Source organism: Artemia franciscana, chromosome 9 (genome assembly GCF_032884065.1).
Source record: "Artemia franciscana chromosome 9, ASM3288406v1, whole genome shotgun sequence".
In the NCBI taxonomy this organism is placed as follows: Eukaryota; Metazoa; Arthropoda; class Branchiopoda; order Anostraca; family Artemiidae; genus Artemia; species Artemia franciscana.
In genome coordinates this window covers 34,964,169-34,979,439 of record NC_088871.1, presented here as the reverse complement: position 1 = coordinate 34,979,439, position 15,271 = coordinate 34,964,169, and the positions used below count along the sequence as shown (strand labels likewise).

Here is a 15,271-nt window from a genome sequence, read left to right as displayed (position 1 = left end):
ATATGGAACAACCCACTGGTTATCTACTTCGATGGTGGTACCTTTACGCTTCTTTATTATTGCTGTTTTACCGCCATCTTCAGTAGATCTTCTTCTATACTGTGGGTAACCATCATTGCCAGTAATTGTGTTGAGTACTAAAAGTCGAGGATATTGCTTTTTGCACCTTCCTTTGGCCATGCATGGTGATTTTTCGTTCAGTGCACCGCAAGGTCCATATATCATATTTTTTTACCACAATACCATATGAGCCCTTATCGACATTTTCATCAGGTATTTCAGCGGAAATCACATCATCAATTTCATTAGAAGTAATTTTATAATGTAGCCAGATTAGTATATGTGCGTGTGGCAATCCTCGTTTTTGCCATTCCACTGAGTACATCCAGCATCGCACTGACCCAAACACTTCAAGTTTTACTATGTAGTTTATCAGTGATTTCAACTTTTGCCGGAAGACACGGGCCGTAATGTCATGTCTATGAACCGCCGATTGTCCTTGAAGTAAAAGCTGCTGTATCTCGTCCCAAGATTGATTACATGTAAATGTAATAAATAAATCTGGACGACCATAGAGACGAACATATGCAATAGCATCGTGAGCATATTCATGCATATGACGGGGACTGCCAGCATATGACGAAGGTAAAATCGTTAATCTTCCAACGTTTGTGGTATTACCGTCATTTACAACTGCATCTCGCAAATGAATGTATTGTTCAGAGCGGAGCTTGGTCTGATTCAGACGGATAAATAGCAAACGTTCTGATTCAATTTTTGCATACATATCAACGATGTATTGGTGAAACAATTGACGACATTTTAAAAAATAATTGTCTTCATCCTGCCAAAAATTTATGATTCTCGCCTGAGAATGGTAGAAGGGACCCTGCTCTATGATAAATTTGCCCCTTTACTTTGACAGTAGGCATAAATTGATCTGGATTTTCGATTTGGGCACCAAACGACGTCAGTTGGAAACATGAGAAATATTTTCTGATCTGTGATAAAAACGCTTAGATTCTGACGTAGTTCCAGTAAGCAAAGTCTTCAATGGCTCTAGTGAGGCAGCCAGTAGAGGAAGTTTAACTTTTCCTGAGGCGCAACACATTCTCATTGTTTCACCATTGAATTTCAAGGCCTTGCAATAGGGACAAATTTTAGACATAGTCCCGATTTGAACACATCTACTCAACCTATAATCATCGACTGGGCTGTACCTGAATACCAGGCGATAATTTTCAGGTTGCTCTTGTGATTCCTCAGCACGCTTTCTTTTCTTACTTACTGTTCTTGTTTTCTTGCTGTTCTTGTGATTCCTCGGCACGCTTTCTTTTCTTACTTTCTCTATCAGCCGCAAGCCTGTTTTCTTGCTGTTCTTGTAATTCCTCGGTACGCTTTCTTTTCTTACTTTCTCTATCAGCCGCAAGTTTTTCGGCATAGACTCTTTGAGCAGCTTCCTCGTCTGTTACCATTGTAGTCATTACTACAATGTAGTCATAGGTTCTTCAGTCATTTTACAAATAAAAATTTTTCTGTCCACGATCTTCTTACAATTAAAAATTTGTCTTTGAACGATTTTCTTAAATACTTAGCATCGTCATAACAAACATGACGACAACTAACTTCATGACGACATACAGCTCAATCCTTATAATGACGTCACTCGACATCTTACAATTAAAAATTTGTCTTTGAACGATTTTCTTAAATACTTAAAATGACGTCATATACTAAGCATCATCATAACAAACATGACGACATACAACTCAATCCTTATAATGACGTCACTCGACAGAGAGACAGACAGACAGACAACTTATTTTTATATATATAGATTTCTGTAAGCTTACGATTACCTTGATCTATTCATTATAATGGGACTGTTTTCATCAAAATGTGTGGTTTTTAGCCCAAGATCACGAAACACATTGTCCATTATTTCCTTAAAATCCTTCTTCAGTGCCTTCTCTAGCACCGCGCTAACAACTGTCCACCCATGGGTTGTGTACAGGTACTTAGACCCTAAAAAGACAAGTTAGATAAAATTCTCCGTTATTCAGGGCTTAAAAGCTTTGAGTTAATGCAATCTGAAAGTTAGTAGGTGTCGTGGAGAGTAATTTTGACCAAAAGTGCTTTTGTAGTTCTAATTTTCAGATTTCAATCCCATATTTCCACCTTTTTGTAATCAAGAGGAGAGAGAGAGAGAGAGAGAGAGAGAGAGAGAGAGAGAGAGAGAGAGAGAGAGAGAGAGAAGAGGGGGATGGAAAAGAGAGAGAGGGAAGGAAAGAGAGAGAGGAAGGGAGGGAGAGAGAGAAAAAAAGAAAGAGAGAGAGAGTTCCATTCATCTCTATCTCTCTCGCAGTATAGACATCTTAAATGACAAAATACCCGGCGATATTGACTATTCTCAACTGATGTGTGTACTTAGCCATTAAAGGAAAAAAGTGGTAGGCAGTTTAATCTGCAATACGATTCAAGTTCATAGTAAATATTACTTTTACACCAGTACAAAAAGATTTTACTTGGAACATATATACCCTATATATTGGATAGGGTCAGAACCCAGCTCTCCCTGAAATCCTAAATTTTCTTCTTATTGAAATTATAATTTTTTATTATTTATTTTTTTTACTATTTTATCATATATACATATATAAATATATATATATATATATATTATGTATATGTGTGTGTGTGTGTTTAGAGTAACAAAAACAGAAGACGCAGTTTATCTTAAACTTAAAATTAAAACATGAAAAACACAAATATATACTCACACAGAGAATTCAGAGAGCTTGTGATTAGTTGTATAAAAATAAGTTTATAACCAAGGGATTAGTCATCTCAAAATAGACTTCAATCACTTAAAAATTGTAATGATTATATAGAATTTGAACATTGAAAATTCACACTTTTATTGTTATTTTTTCAAAAATTCCCATAAATTTATATTTGTGTGTACGGGATACAATTCCATGCGCAATATGAAATTCAAGTCATCTGGCATCCTTCAAGGTTACGACAAACAGATTTTTTCTTGCAAAAGAATAGAAATTAATTATGTTTTTATGTAATTGGGTTCTTGTATGTGTATGAATCAAGTATCAGTTCCAAGTCGAATAATATAAATAATATTTTAAGAATATGTAGAGTAGAAAAGAGTACCATCTGCTACCAACAACCCTTTAGAGGTTTTCTTAGCAGGTACTGCAAAAATATTTGTTACATTTGCTATGTTTGCTATTATATTTAATATTTGCAATATAATATTTAATATTATATTGCTTAATTGGCTGAAGGGCCATGAAACGGAGATCAGCACCGCCGGTTTGGACCTTAAGGGTCTAGTGCCGTCTTATTTACTTTTTTTTTTACTATTACTTGATATGTGCGGCCATTACTTGAGTACGCATGTCCGGTTTCAGGCCCTCAAGTACACAATACAGAATATTTCAGTAGTGACATTGGAACTGTGTAGAAACGTGCTGCAAAAATTATACTCCGTGTAAATTATTTGTCTCATAAATCTGCTCACAAGTCGTTAAAAATAATCTTTCTCCATGAGCACAGATACGAACTTATCCTCGCGTTTAGACACTCACAATTCAGATGCATCGAACCACCCCCTTATAAAAAATGTCCGCCTATCCGAAGCAGGAATAAAATTGGACCATTGAGATTCCGTATTCCATTGTTTTACGAACTCTTTTATTCCTTTTTTTGTCATTACAATTAATCGTTCGTAATTTATTCACCTTGTAATATATTTATGCGTAAAAAAATTAGCATAATTTAGTTGCCAAAGCTATGAAAGCTGTTTTGTATTAAGGACGGCTCAGACGGCGTTCGTAAAGTCGTTCGCAAAGTGTGTTTCCGTAAAGTTTTCACGGTTCATATGAGCCTTGTACTTTACGTGCGTTTTGAGCAGCAAACTATTCTAATTTCTGAAACATTTTATGTTTCGGAGAAAAAGTCTTGAAGAAATAAGGAGCTTGGTGTGTGAGAATATTGGTATATGACAGGCTTTTCTCGAACTAGAGAAATCAGCATATCTTCAGTTTCCTGATTCAACATTTCCAAATCTGTTTAAAAGTTTTGCCCTGGAACTCTTTCCCTAACTTTACGAAGTTAACTAAAGTTTAGCTTTAATGCTTGCTCACGTAAAGGTTTGGGGAAGGTTAACGAAGCAACTTTACAAACCTTGCGAACGACTTTACGAACTTTACGAACGCCGTTTGAGCCGTCCTCTAAATGAATCATGAATCTATCTATATTGAAAAAATCTTATTAAAACACTGCCAATTCACAAGACATTATTGTTTCAAAGAAAAAATAAACCTGGCTCATGACGAAGCTCATCATGTTTAAACAGCTCTAAGGCATCCTGCACAGACTTGTATTCTTCTTTAATATAATACTCCTTCTTTTTGAATTCTTCTTCCTCTTCCTTTTCTTTCTCTGTCAGTTCTTTTTTCTTGGATTTATCATAGTGCCTTATCCCGCCAAGATGGCTAACTAACTGTTTAGTTGTAATCACTACTTCCTTGCCATTGTACTGTTTCGCCGGAAAATTTGGCAAATAGTCATAAATAGGCTTATCTAAGTCTAATTTGCCTTCCTCGTATGCTTTGGCAACAGCAGTCATTGTCATTGATTTGCTGATACTTGCTATTCTCATAACAGTAGAACTATCACACAAAACATTGTTTTCAATATCAGCAAAACCGATACCTGAAAAAGAATATCAGAACATTATGAACATGGCTGAAAAGTGATTTTTTATGACCTTGAGCGAAAGAAATTTCGATGGTTATTGCCTAATTTGCCAACAAAATTACTGATTATTACAGCCAATACAGTCTAAATTTTAGAAAGGAGTGGCAATAGATTTTTTTTTTTTGAGGGAACAAGTAAGAGTCTGAAAAAAATCGTTTGTAGGCATCAACTGTCCAACTTTTCTGGAAAAAGATGCGTTAAAATCGTAAGAGAATAATCCATCCCCCTCGTTCGATTTGTGTCCCTCTCTCTACCATTATGTAAATTTATGTCCTTGAAATAATCATTCAATATTTATGGGCCCTTCTCAAAAATGAGGATTCTGAGACACTTGGTTCTCAAAGCACTTTCTGAGAGAATAACGTTAAAAAGAGGCAAAAAAGAGGAATATTTTGGCCAGTTTTTTTTTTTTAAATAATGAACCTCAATCTGAACTTTTTTTAAAGTTAAGACATATATTTTACCACATTCACTTTGACAAAAAAACTAGAGAAGGGAAAACTTAAAATACTGAATTATTGTCAGTTCAAACCCCTAACAAAAAGCGAAAAAAAAAAATCAGAAAACGTAAAAATGCATTAGAAAAATACAACACAATAAATAAGCTTTGAATATTTTTGCATCTCAAACTAAGACAGTACCCAGAAAATGCAGAAACGAAAAAAAAAGAAAAAAACTAGTTGGATCACTACGTAGGATTTAACAAGGTTAAACAAAGAACTTGTTAATGGAAAACAGTCTGGAAAATCAATCAGTATGTGGGATCCACATGACTGAGCTGATAATATTTCAATGAGTTTTCAGTTGCATTTACTATTTTCAGGTCTTTCAAATGACGTGAATCGAAAACCCTATGCATACACAAGACCGAAATGACAAGATAATCATGTAATTTGAATTTATATTGTATTTCAAAACCCAAAAAAGTGCATCAATTACTTATTACACACTGACATATTTACCAGAAATGAAGATTAGAAGTAGAAATAAATATGTTTAAACCAACTGCAGAAATAACGAATGATATATTGATGTAAAAGTGATCTGCTTTTGCTTCAATTACTGTAAAATCTGTGACTGAGCAATATACAAGATATAAGGGCGCATCTGGGGGGGGGGGGGGGGCTCCTCCAAAGCTGCAAGGTGTCGGCACGCAGCATTTAGCTTATGTTTTTAGTTTAATTTAGCTTATGTGTCAACATTTGTTGGCAGACTGGACAATTTTGTTGGCACATTCTTTATGCCCACCCCCCTCAAACCCAAAACCCAAGCTGCAGCTGCGCCCCCCGAAAAGATCTCCAAGACAAAATAAAAGAAAAAAACCTAGAGAAATTCCTAGATATTTTAAAATTGAAGGAATCTTTCAAAAAAGAGCCCTGATAACGCCCACTGAAAAAATTCACAAAAATCGGAAGAATAGAGAATAAATTGTTAAGTATAATATCGGATTAAAAACAACTCAAACATGAAAATGGTTTTAGATGTTCAGGCAAAGTCTGGATAAGATTCATTCAACAACAACAACAAAAAAACGCTCATAATTTCTGCTTGATCGTGTAATTTAAAATCAAGTGAAATTAAAAAAAAAAAAAAAACTTATAACCTTATGATTAAGAAGAAGAAGAAATACTACGACCATCATAACCTCCAATTCTTAACTAATTAATTGAGAGGAAGGGATTTAAAACGATTACTGTATTTAAAAAGTACAGATATAAGAATGGGAGGTGGTGGATGGAAAAACTAAAAACACACTTTCACAGAGAAGTTCGATTTAAACCAACTAATTGTCCATAAATATAAAAGGAGTGGATACAAAAAGAAGAAAACATTGACAAAAATTAGTTGTATATTAAACTAGAGTAAATAAATTGAATATTACAAATATACTGATATTCAAAAGAAAAATTCCTGGAAGTTTGAGCACTATTTGACTTCGTTCAAATGCAATAATAAAAACTAATAACTGCTCCAAATATAGTTTGTTTGTTTTCAGCAAAGCAGAAACGATACCATCTATCCAAGTTCTAATCTTTTCCTATTAGATTGTAATATTAGTATCATAATTGTAATCACCCTTTTTGGAGACTTGTTCTGTTTGAAACATACAAACCGACACACAAACTAGACAGAGTATCTCATACAATCAAGCAAAGAAAATGGCTTCATATAGATGATGGAATTTGCATGGCAGCAGCCAAACTACCCAGCATGCTTCCCCAGTGGCAATCAGATGATACACGGTGATAGGGATGGTCAAAACACGTTTCGAAGGACATACAAACAAGAGACACGTGCCACCCATACAAACTTAATCCCAGAGCGAGAAAATATCGATGATGATGAAACACCTATGAGACAACTGGAGGCTCTTCACTGACGCCCTGGGTATCTCTGGAGGTATGGGAGGATCAGAGGTATGGTGATTTGTAATAAACAAGCTCAGAAATCCTTTGATGCAAAATATGGTGAACGTTGGAAGCTATTTATGGACTGTGTGCTAACTAAGTTTTAATCTAGAATACTTATATTGCAATCGAAGTTACTTTCAATAGTGAACATGTAATCATGTAGGACTATTTCCTGAATGATCACTAGATAGTCATGAGTCAATAGAAGTACAAAATGTCTATATACAAAAATTTGGGGGAGATAGAGGGTAACATCAAAGGATATACATATTCTCCAATCATGCAGAACAGCCTTGTACTGCTCTGTTTTCAATTAAGTGTAATAAGTCCACCTGTCTGCCAAAATGCATGTATAAACCCTTTGTTTTCAAGAAGAAAATTGCATAAGTCGGCTCGCCCCTTAAGCTTCACAAATCATACCATCACTTTTTAACCTTTTGGCTGTTCTAATAAGGACTTGCAATAAATCTGATGTTATATGGGGTTTTGGTAGCACAAAAGTCACTGAATAAGTAATTGCTCTTTCTCTAATTGGTTTTGGATCTTTAAAAGTGCACTAAAGCTTCTAATATACAACCAAAAATGCCAACATTTAACTATCCCATTTAACCATTTTAAAGGATGCGAGTGGTGGAAAACCGAAATTGCAAATAATAAAATAATACAGGAAGACATTTCACGATTTACTAACTCAGTGCTGTTAAGTTGACTATGATCCATAGACCTCACATCACCTAAAAAAAAAAGATATGCTTGTGAATTTAGGAATTTTGATATGTTTACCAGCTGAAAAAATGGTTTTTCCATCAACAGATGCTGCAATAACAAGTCCAGGACTGCCTGATTTTTCCATTTCAATTCTGCATCTGTGGAGGATTTTTTCCTGTAGTTGTGCAACAGCTCCATGAAGTACTCCAGTCTGTGAACCCTTCTCAGAGCTATAAAAATGTAATAACATCACAAATTGCCCATAAATTGTCTCATATACTGTCTTAGTGCAAGTTGTATTTTGATAATAAAGAAATAAAAGAAAACATTGAGGAGGAATAAGAATACTCTGACTTTTTTATGTTGTTTTCTTTTGTACATCGGGATATTCCATATTATTGAAGCAAAGGGTTACCTTTAATGCCTCAGATTCTATTATGTGTGATAATGTTGAAATCAAAAAGATAATAGGACTACAAAAAATTTTTTTTGTTGTGTCATAAAGAAAGCTGGTCAAAATTTCTTTAACATTAATTTTTTCTCATCTAAATTTTAGTCCTAAGGTCCCCGTAAGAATGGATGCCATGTAAGTCAATGTCAATACCCACTCTGCCACTATCAATGAGATCTCTAATATCTGGTGTAAACTTGGAAAACTCTTGTATGTGAAATTGCACACTCCTCTCTACCCACTAGTATCTCCTGGGATTGATGCAATTCTCCAAGAGGACTACCTCCCAAGTGTTGGAAAAATTTTGCCAACCACCCTCTGTCAGTACCTCTGTAGGCTGAAGGAAACAGAAAAGCAGACAACAAGCCTTGTTGTATTGCAGTTAGAGAAGAGGCCACAAGTCGGCCCACCCAGCCAGATGGGAATTGAATACAATCTTAATAATTTCAAATTAAATGGGATCTAGATTTCAGGACATTGGAAATTGTAGAGTGTTGCTTCTAAAGCTAGTGAAAAAGGAAAGGTGATTAGGGCTTCTAAAAGGATACAAGAGCCTCCAGCTGATATCAGTGTTAGATTCTCAATCTACTGAATTACAGTCAAAGAAAACTGTGTAGTTTGTTTTGATTAACAAGATTTGAACTTTTGTATTTGGGAGAATGTTAGGTACCCTATTTAAAAAGAAGAGATTAAGCTCTTTGAAAAGATCAAATTCAGTTATTCCAAGTCTATTATCCAGTGAATTGTGGATATTTTTACTGAAAAATCGACTTCACTACAATTTTGAGTAATTAAACCAAACAGTGGAACTTTCAATTAAAAATAAATCTTAACAATAAATTCTTAATTTAGAGTTTGCTCCACTTAATACAATAGATGGATAGAATTTTACTTTTTTGCATCCAAGCTTGGTTTATCTTATTTGGCTTAATTCTTAGTCTAAACTTTGTTGCAAGAACAACTGATTTTCATACATGATCAAAGTTGAATTTCTTCCAACACTTCATTTTAAATTTTGCCAAAAATGCAAGCAACCTAATGAATTCTATTGCAATATGCTTTCACAATGAAAAGACAATGTTACAATAAAAATAAAATCATGTTGCAAGCTAAGACACATGCAGAATTACAATTGCAATATGATTTTTCACTGAGCAGCACACATACTGCCATCTTTTCAAAATGTTTCCAAACACTTGAAACTTTTCCACATATAAATTTTGGCAAAGTTGGATTTTTGCATCTTTCATCACAGTAAGCTTGCAGAATACAGACCTTTGCTTCTTGACATGCTACACTGAGACAGAAAAATAAAAGTTTATGGGAAAATTTACTTAAGCCTTTCCCTTGTATATCATGAGCAATAAACATGACTTGTGAAATTGGGCGATAGAATTAAATTACTATTGCAAATCTCACTATGATCAGCATTGATGAAGAAACAATTAGTCCAAATCATGATTTATTTTTTTTAGAATTGAAATTAGCATCAGAGTAATAGAGAATTTACCAATTCAAATTCCACTCTCAACTTTAATTTTGATAGAAAGTACATTTGATTCTAAGTTTCAATTTATGAATCTAATATACACATTACTTTATGCTGCAACTTGGAGTAAGTTTGGTGACTTTCATCTGTGAGATGCTCCCCAGTGAGTATTCTACATTTGCCACCCAGTTGTATAGGAACTTTGATATAGCTATTATTTTACCAACCTTACAGTTGACAACACTTGTTGATTCGGCCAACAATGCAGCCTTTGAGAGTTGATTCTATGGATTGGCTATTATCTGGCCAAAGAAATGGACTTTTGTCTTGTGGTAGCGTAATATGAGCTTCTTCGAGAATTGTCGAAGTTTGTGGTGTCTAGAAGAAAGGGTAGGGACAAGAAGACAAAGAGATATGTTTTTTATTATTCTTGGGAGGTTCAAAATTATAGCTCTTCATTCCCTCTGGTAGGTGAGTATAATGTATTTGAGGTGACATAAATGTTCTCCATAAGGTTTTTCCTGCAGTCAACAGACCATCTTGGTTGTTCTTCACTGTACACACTTCTAGATTATTTTGGAAAAACTGATATGCAAAAAATATTCTAGCCTGAAATGAATGGTCATACTAATGCTGTCCAGTTTTATAACTAATCTAGGAAATTGAATTGAAATTTTTTGTGTTTTCTTTTTTTTTTAGCAATATATAGAAATTGCTCTACTTTAGTTGCAAGTCCCTTCTTTCTATAATTTCCTTTAAAATAGAAAATGGCATTTTCATGATGACCCTTGACATTAGCTCCAAATCTATTGAGCTAATAAATAACAATACAACATAATACGTCCTGAACATTTCTTTCTAGACACCTTATAAATAGAAGAGAGAAAGAACACTTTGTCAACCTACTATCAGAACTTTTAATTAAACTCTGTGATGTAGAATAATGTTGCTTGCAAGCCTAAATCGCTTATCTGAGATTTTCACATTTCTGAGATAATTTGCATAAATTATTTGGTTAGCTGAGAAGTAAGGATCAACAGGGTAGCACAGGCTAGGAAGATTCAAGTTTAATTGAACATACATTAACATAATTCCATTCATCTATTTGAAGTTGAACATACTATGGAAAAGGTTTTATAGTACAGACTTAAAAAATGTCATGTTCTAATTGACAAGGAACATTAAAGATTCATTTCTTGGGCAAGGAAGAGACAGTCAAGTTAGAAGAAACTGAAGCTTGAAACTGAATATATTTTTTGCTTACTAGGCTATCCTTATAGAATTAAATAAAAAAACTAGTTTTTTTTAACTGAAAGTAAGCAAACTAAAATTGTTTTAAAAAGTAGAATTGTGGCAAAGAGTCAAACTTTAGTGTAAAAAGCGAGGGATTGCAGAGGAGACAACCCATTTCATATACGGAATAATTTCTGTTTGTTTTAAGTTTTAATGTCGCTCCTTACTTTCAGTTAAAAAAAACTAGTTTTTTTTTATTTAATTTCTGAACGTTTTTGAATTAATGCATGTTTGATTTTGGCTCTCCGCACATAAATTATTGAAATGAAATTTGTATATTATTTTTATTTTTTTTTGGCTAAATGGCTTTCTCTTAGTTTTGATCCGACGATTTTGAGAAATAAGGGGTGGGGAAGGAGGCCTAGTTGCCCTCCAATTTTTCGGTTACTTAAAAAGGCTACTAGAACTTTTAGTTTTTAACGGACGTTTTTATTAGTAAAAAATATGCGTAACTTAAGAATTAACTTACGTAACAAACTTTTATATTCTTATATTTTTATTATGTGTACGAGGGGGTTTTTACCCTCGTTAATACCTCGCTCTTTACACTAAATCGTAAGTTTTGTCCCAATTCTTTAAGAATGACCCCTGAATCAAAAAGGCCGTAGAATAAATAGTTGAAATTACTAAAAATACTTTAGCATAAAGAGCAAGGTATTTATCTCCTCCTAAATACTTTGCTTTTTATGCTAAAGTATTTTTAGAACCCCTCATATGCATCATAATCTCTGTTTGTTTTAATGCTACTCCTTACTTTCAATTGAAAAAACGTTTTCATGTTTATTTTTTCATTGTTTTTTATAGTAATGCTAGAAAATCCTGCGCCCTTTTCATTGAATTTTTCTTCCCCCATGACATATTCCTCCAAGGAAAGATCCTCCCACATAGCCCCCTCTCATCAACCCCACCCCCCTCAAACCAAACAAATCCCCCTGAAAACGTCTGTACACTTCCTAATAACCATTACTATATGTAAACACTGGTCAAAGTTTGTAACCTGCAGCCCCTCCCCCCAGGGATTGTGGGGGAGTAAGTCATTCCCAAAGACATAGTTATTATGGTTTTCGACAATGCAGAACAAAATGGCTATCTCAAAATTTCAGTCCGTTGACTTTTGGAAAAAAATTAGCGTGGGAGGGGCCTAGGTGCCCTCCAATTTTTTGATCACTTAAAAAGGGCACTAGAACTTTTCATTTCCGTAAGAATGAGCCCTCTTGCGACACTCTAGGACCACTTGGTCAATACGATGACCCCTGGGAAAAAAAATAATAATAAAAATAAACACGCACCCATGATTTGTCTTCTGGCAAAAAAATACGAAATTCCACATTTTTTTAGATAGGAGCTTGAAATTTTTACTTTAGGGTTCTCTGATACACCGAATGCAATGGTGTGATTTTTGTTAAGATTCTATGACTTTTAGGGGATGTTTCCCCCTATTTTCCAAAATAAGGCAAATTTTCTCAGGCTCGTAACTTTTGATGACAAACACTAAATTAATTGAAACTTATATATTTAGAATCAGCGTGAAAATTCGATTCTTTTGATGTATCTTTTAGCATCAAAATTCCGTTTTTTAGAGTTTTGTACTATTGAGCCGGGTTGCTCCTTACTACAGTTTGTTACCACAAACTGTTTGATAATCTGAATGTTCAGGATAAATTTTGAACACATATTCTGATCATAAAAATATTATTCTTTTCTATAACTGGAGACTCGTGGAGGAGGAGTGCACACAGCTGTGTTGGCCTTGGGTGGTTTAGTGTTGTAGGCTAAGAAGCTGATAGTAGTAGTGGAAAACTGATTGTCTTTTAATGGCTTGTCAGAAAAAAACTACAATTGGTGGCTACTGTAGTTTTTAAACAGTAAGTAATTTCATAAATAACCCAAAGGTGGACCTAGATGAATCTTTGGCCTACCTTATCTTTACTGTTTGTACAGCTGTGTTTAGGAGTGGCACCGGTGTTATACTCCAGCACAAGCTTTAATATACTTCATTGCCTGTTTTACCAGTTCAGAAGGAGAATTTTAATAGAGGCAACTATAAAAATTACCAATGGCTGAAAACAATCAAAACAAATTTATAACATTCTACGAAATTTTGATAAGCGATCTTAAGATTTGACAAATTAAACAGTTCATGATAACCAGGTGAATTACCTGAAATTACAACTAGGAGCAATCTAAGGATTTCTCCCTGTAGAGTTCCAGAATGATGAATTGAGTTGTATACAAAGTTCTTTAGTGACCAGATGCTATTCTGTTTTCAGTAGTTTCCCAAATGAGTTTACAATATCCAGAGGACCACTCAGCATCTAGCCTTCATTTGAAAACATGAAAGAATTCAGCAGTAACCATTTCATTAGATAGTTTGTTCCAGGTGTTGACAATGCATGATAAAAAGAATTGAGTGTGGACCCTAGATATTGTAGACTGCTTGACAAGTTTAAGGTGATGACCTCAAGTTCTTGAGTTGGTACCTACAGTAGGAAATAATGCTGGGAGATTATTAGTCCTCAATAGATTACAGGATAAAATAGCATTCCCTCTATTTCTCCTGTAAACAAGTGTACGGAGATTCAGCTTTACTAGTCTTACAGGGTAGGAAAGCTCAGGCATGCTAGATATTACTTTAGTAGCATGTCTCTGCACATCTTTATGAACTTTTATGTCTTTTTTAAAATATGAGAAGGAAAGAGACATTCTAACTTCAAGCTTAGGATGCACAAGTCTCTTATACAGAAGACTGATGACTTTAGGGGAATGAGTGGTAAGAGCACACTTAATCAGACCCAAGGTTGAACTAGCCCCAGCAGCAGACCTATTAGCATGAGTGGTGAATTTTAGTTCATTATCAATAGGGACACCAAGATCCTGCTCATTGTTTACAGAGGAGAGTGGGTGGCCAGAAGAAAAAGCAAGAGCGGCAAGTATTCAGTTTGCCAAAGTGATATGGTGCTTGGCAACATTGAATTCAAGAAACCAGGCCTCAGCCCATGGACCAAGCAGTTAAAGATTATTTGGTAGCAGAGCATGATCATCACAGGAGAAAGCTGATCTAAGAAGCTTCAGGACATCTGCATAAAGAGTTGGTTTACTGCAGATAATGGATGGAACATCACTGATGAAGATATTAAATAGTGTAGGACCCAAAACAGTTCATTGAGGAACTCCACTCAGAATATGCCTAGAGGAAGAAAAAATACCATTACCAAAATCATCAAATAACTGAACACATTGAGATCTCAAATAAAGAAAATCAAGGATCCAATCATGTGGACAAGTTCCACATGATGACCTCTAGTTCTTGGGTTGGTACAAATAGTGGGGAATAATGCTGGAAGAGTATTTACCCCCTTAAATTGTAGGCTAAAATGGCATCCCCTCTTTTTCTCCTACAAACAAGTATAGGAAAACTCAGCTTTGATTATTTTGTAACAGGTCACGACCTTCACAGGACAAAGCTGATCCAGGAAGCTTCAGGTCATCTGCATAAAGAGTTGATTTACTGCCAATAATGGAAGGAGCATCATTGATGAAGTTATTCAACAGTGAAGGACCTAAAATAATTCTAACAGTAAGGAAAAAGGTTGAAACAAAATTGTATGACATTCATGCACAATACATGGGTGAATGTTGTCTTGACCAGCAGATTTATTCAGTTTAAGGGATGTAAGTCCCTTTAGAACCAATGTATCAGTAGTCAGAATATATGAACTGCATGCCTAGAGGCAGTCAGTATGTAATTGTGTAACATGAACACATTGAAATCATAAATAAAGAAAATCAAGAATCCAGAGCAGGGATTTTCTTCAAGCTTGACTGCACATAATTTAATTGCAAGTCACTTGTGACACACTTTGTCAAAAGCTTTAGAAAATTCAAGGAGAATCATGTCAGCAGGCACTCCCATATCAAGAAACTAAGTGGTTTGATCATTTGATTCAAAGAGATTGGTGTCAACAGATCTTTGTGAATGAAAGCCATGTTGTGAACTCTGTAAAACATTATTTGCCTCAAGGTGTTTAACAACTGCAGAATTAATTATTCTTTCAAGAACCTTAACAACTGCTGATGTCATGCTAATAGTTTGATAATTTTCAGCTAGGTATGTTCTACCCTTTTTAAATATAGGAATGA

The 15,271-nt window shown here is 34.7% G+C and overlaps 1 protein-coding gene across 2 annotated transcripts in view; it reads right to left on the bottom strand.

Moving 5' to 3' along the window:
* The window catches only part of LOC136031329 (serine beta-lactamase-like protein LACTB, mitochondrial), a 53,825-nt gene that overhangs the window by 35,489 nt on the left and 3,065 nt on the right, over window positions 1–15,271 (bottom strand). For both annotated transcript variants that reach the window (XM_065710813.1, XM_065710812.1), the window contains exons 2-4: window positions 7,974–8,128; window positions 4,342–4,734; window positions 1,860–2,025 (exon numbers count right to left, since the gene is read on the bottom strand). In XM_065710813.1, the coding sequence (XP_065566885.1) occupies window positions 1,860–2,025; window positions 4,342–4,734; window positions 7,974–8,128 (714 nt within the window). The remainder of the gene's footprint in view (window positions 1–1,859; window positions 2,026–4,341; window positions 4,735–7,973; window positions 8,129–15,271) is intronic.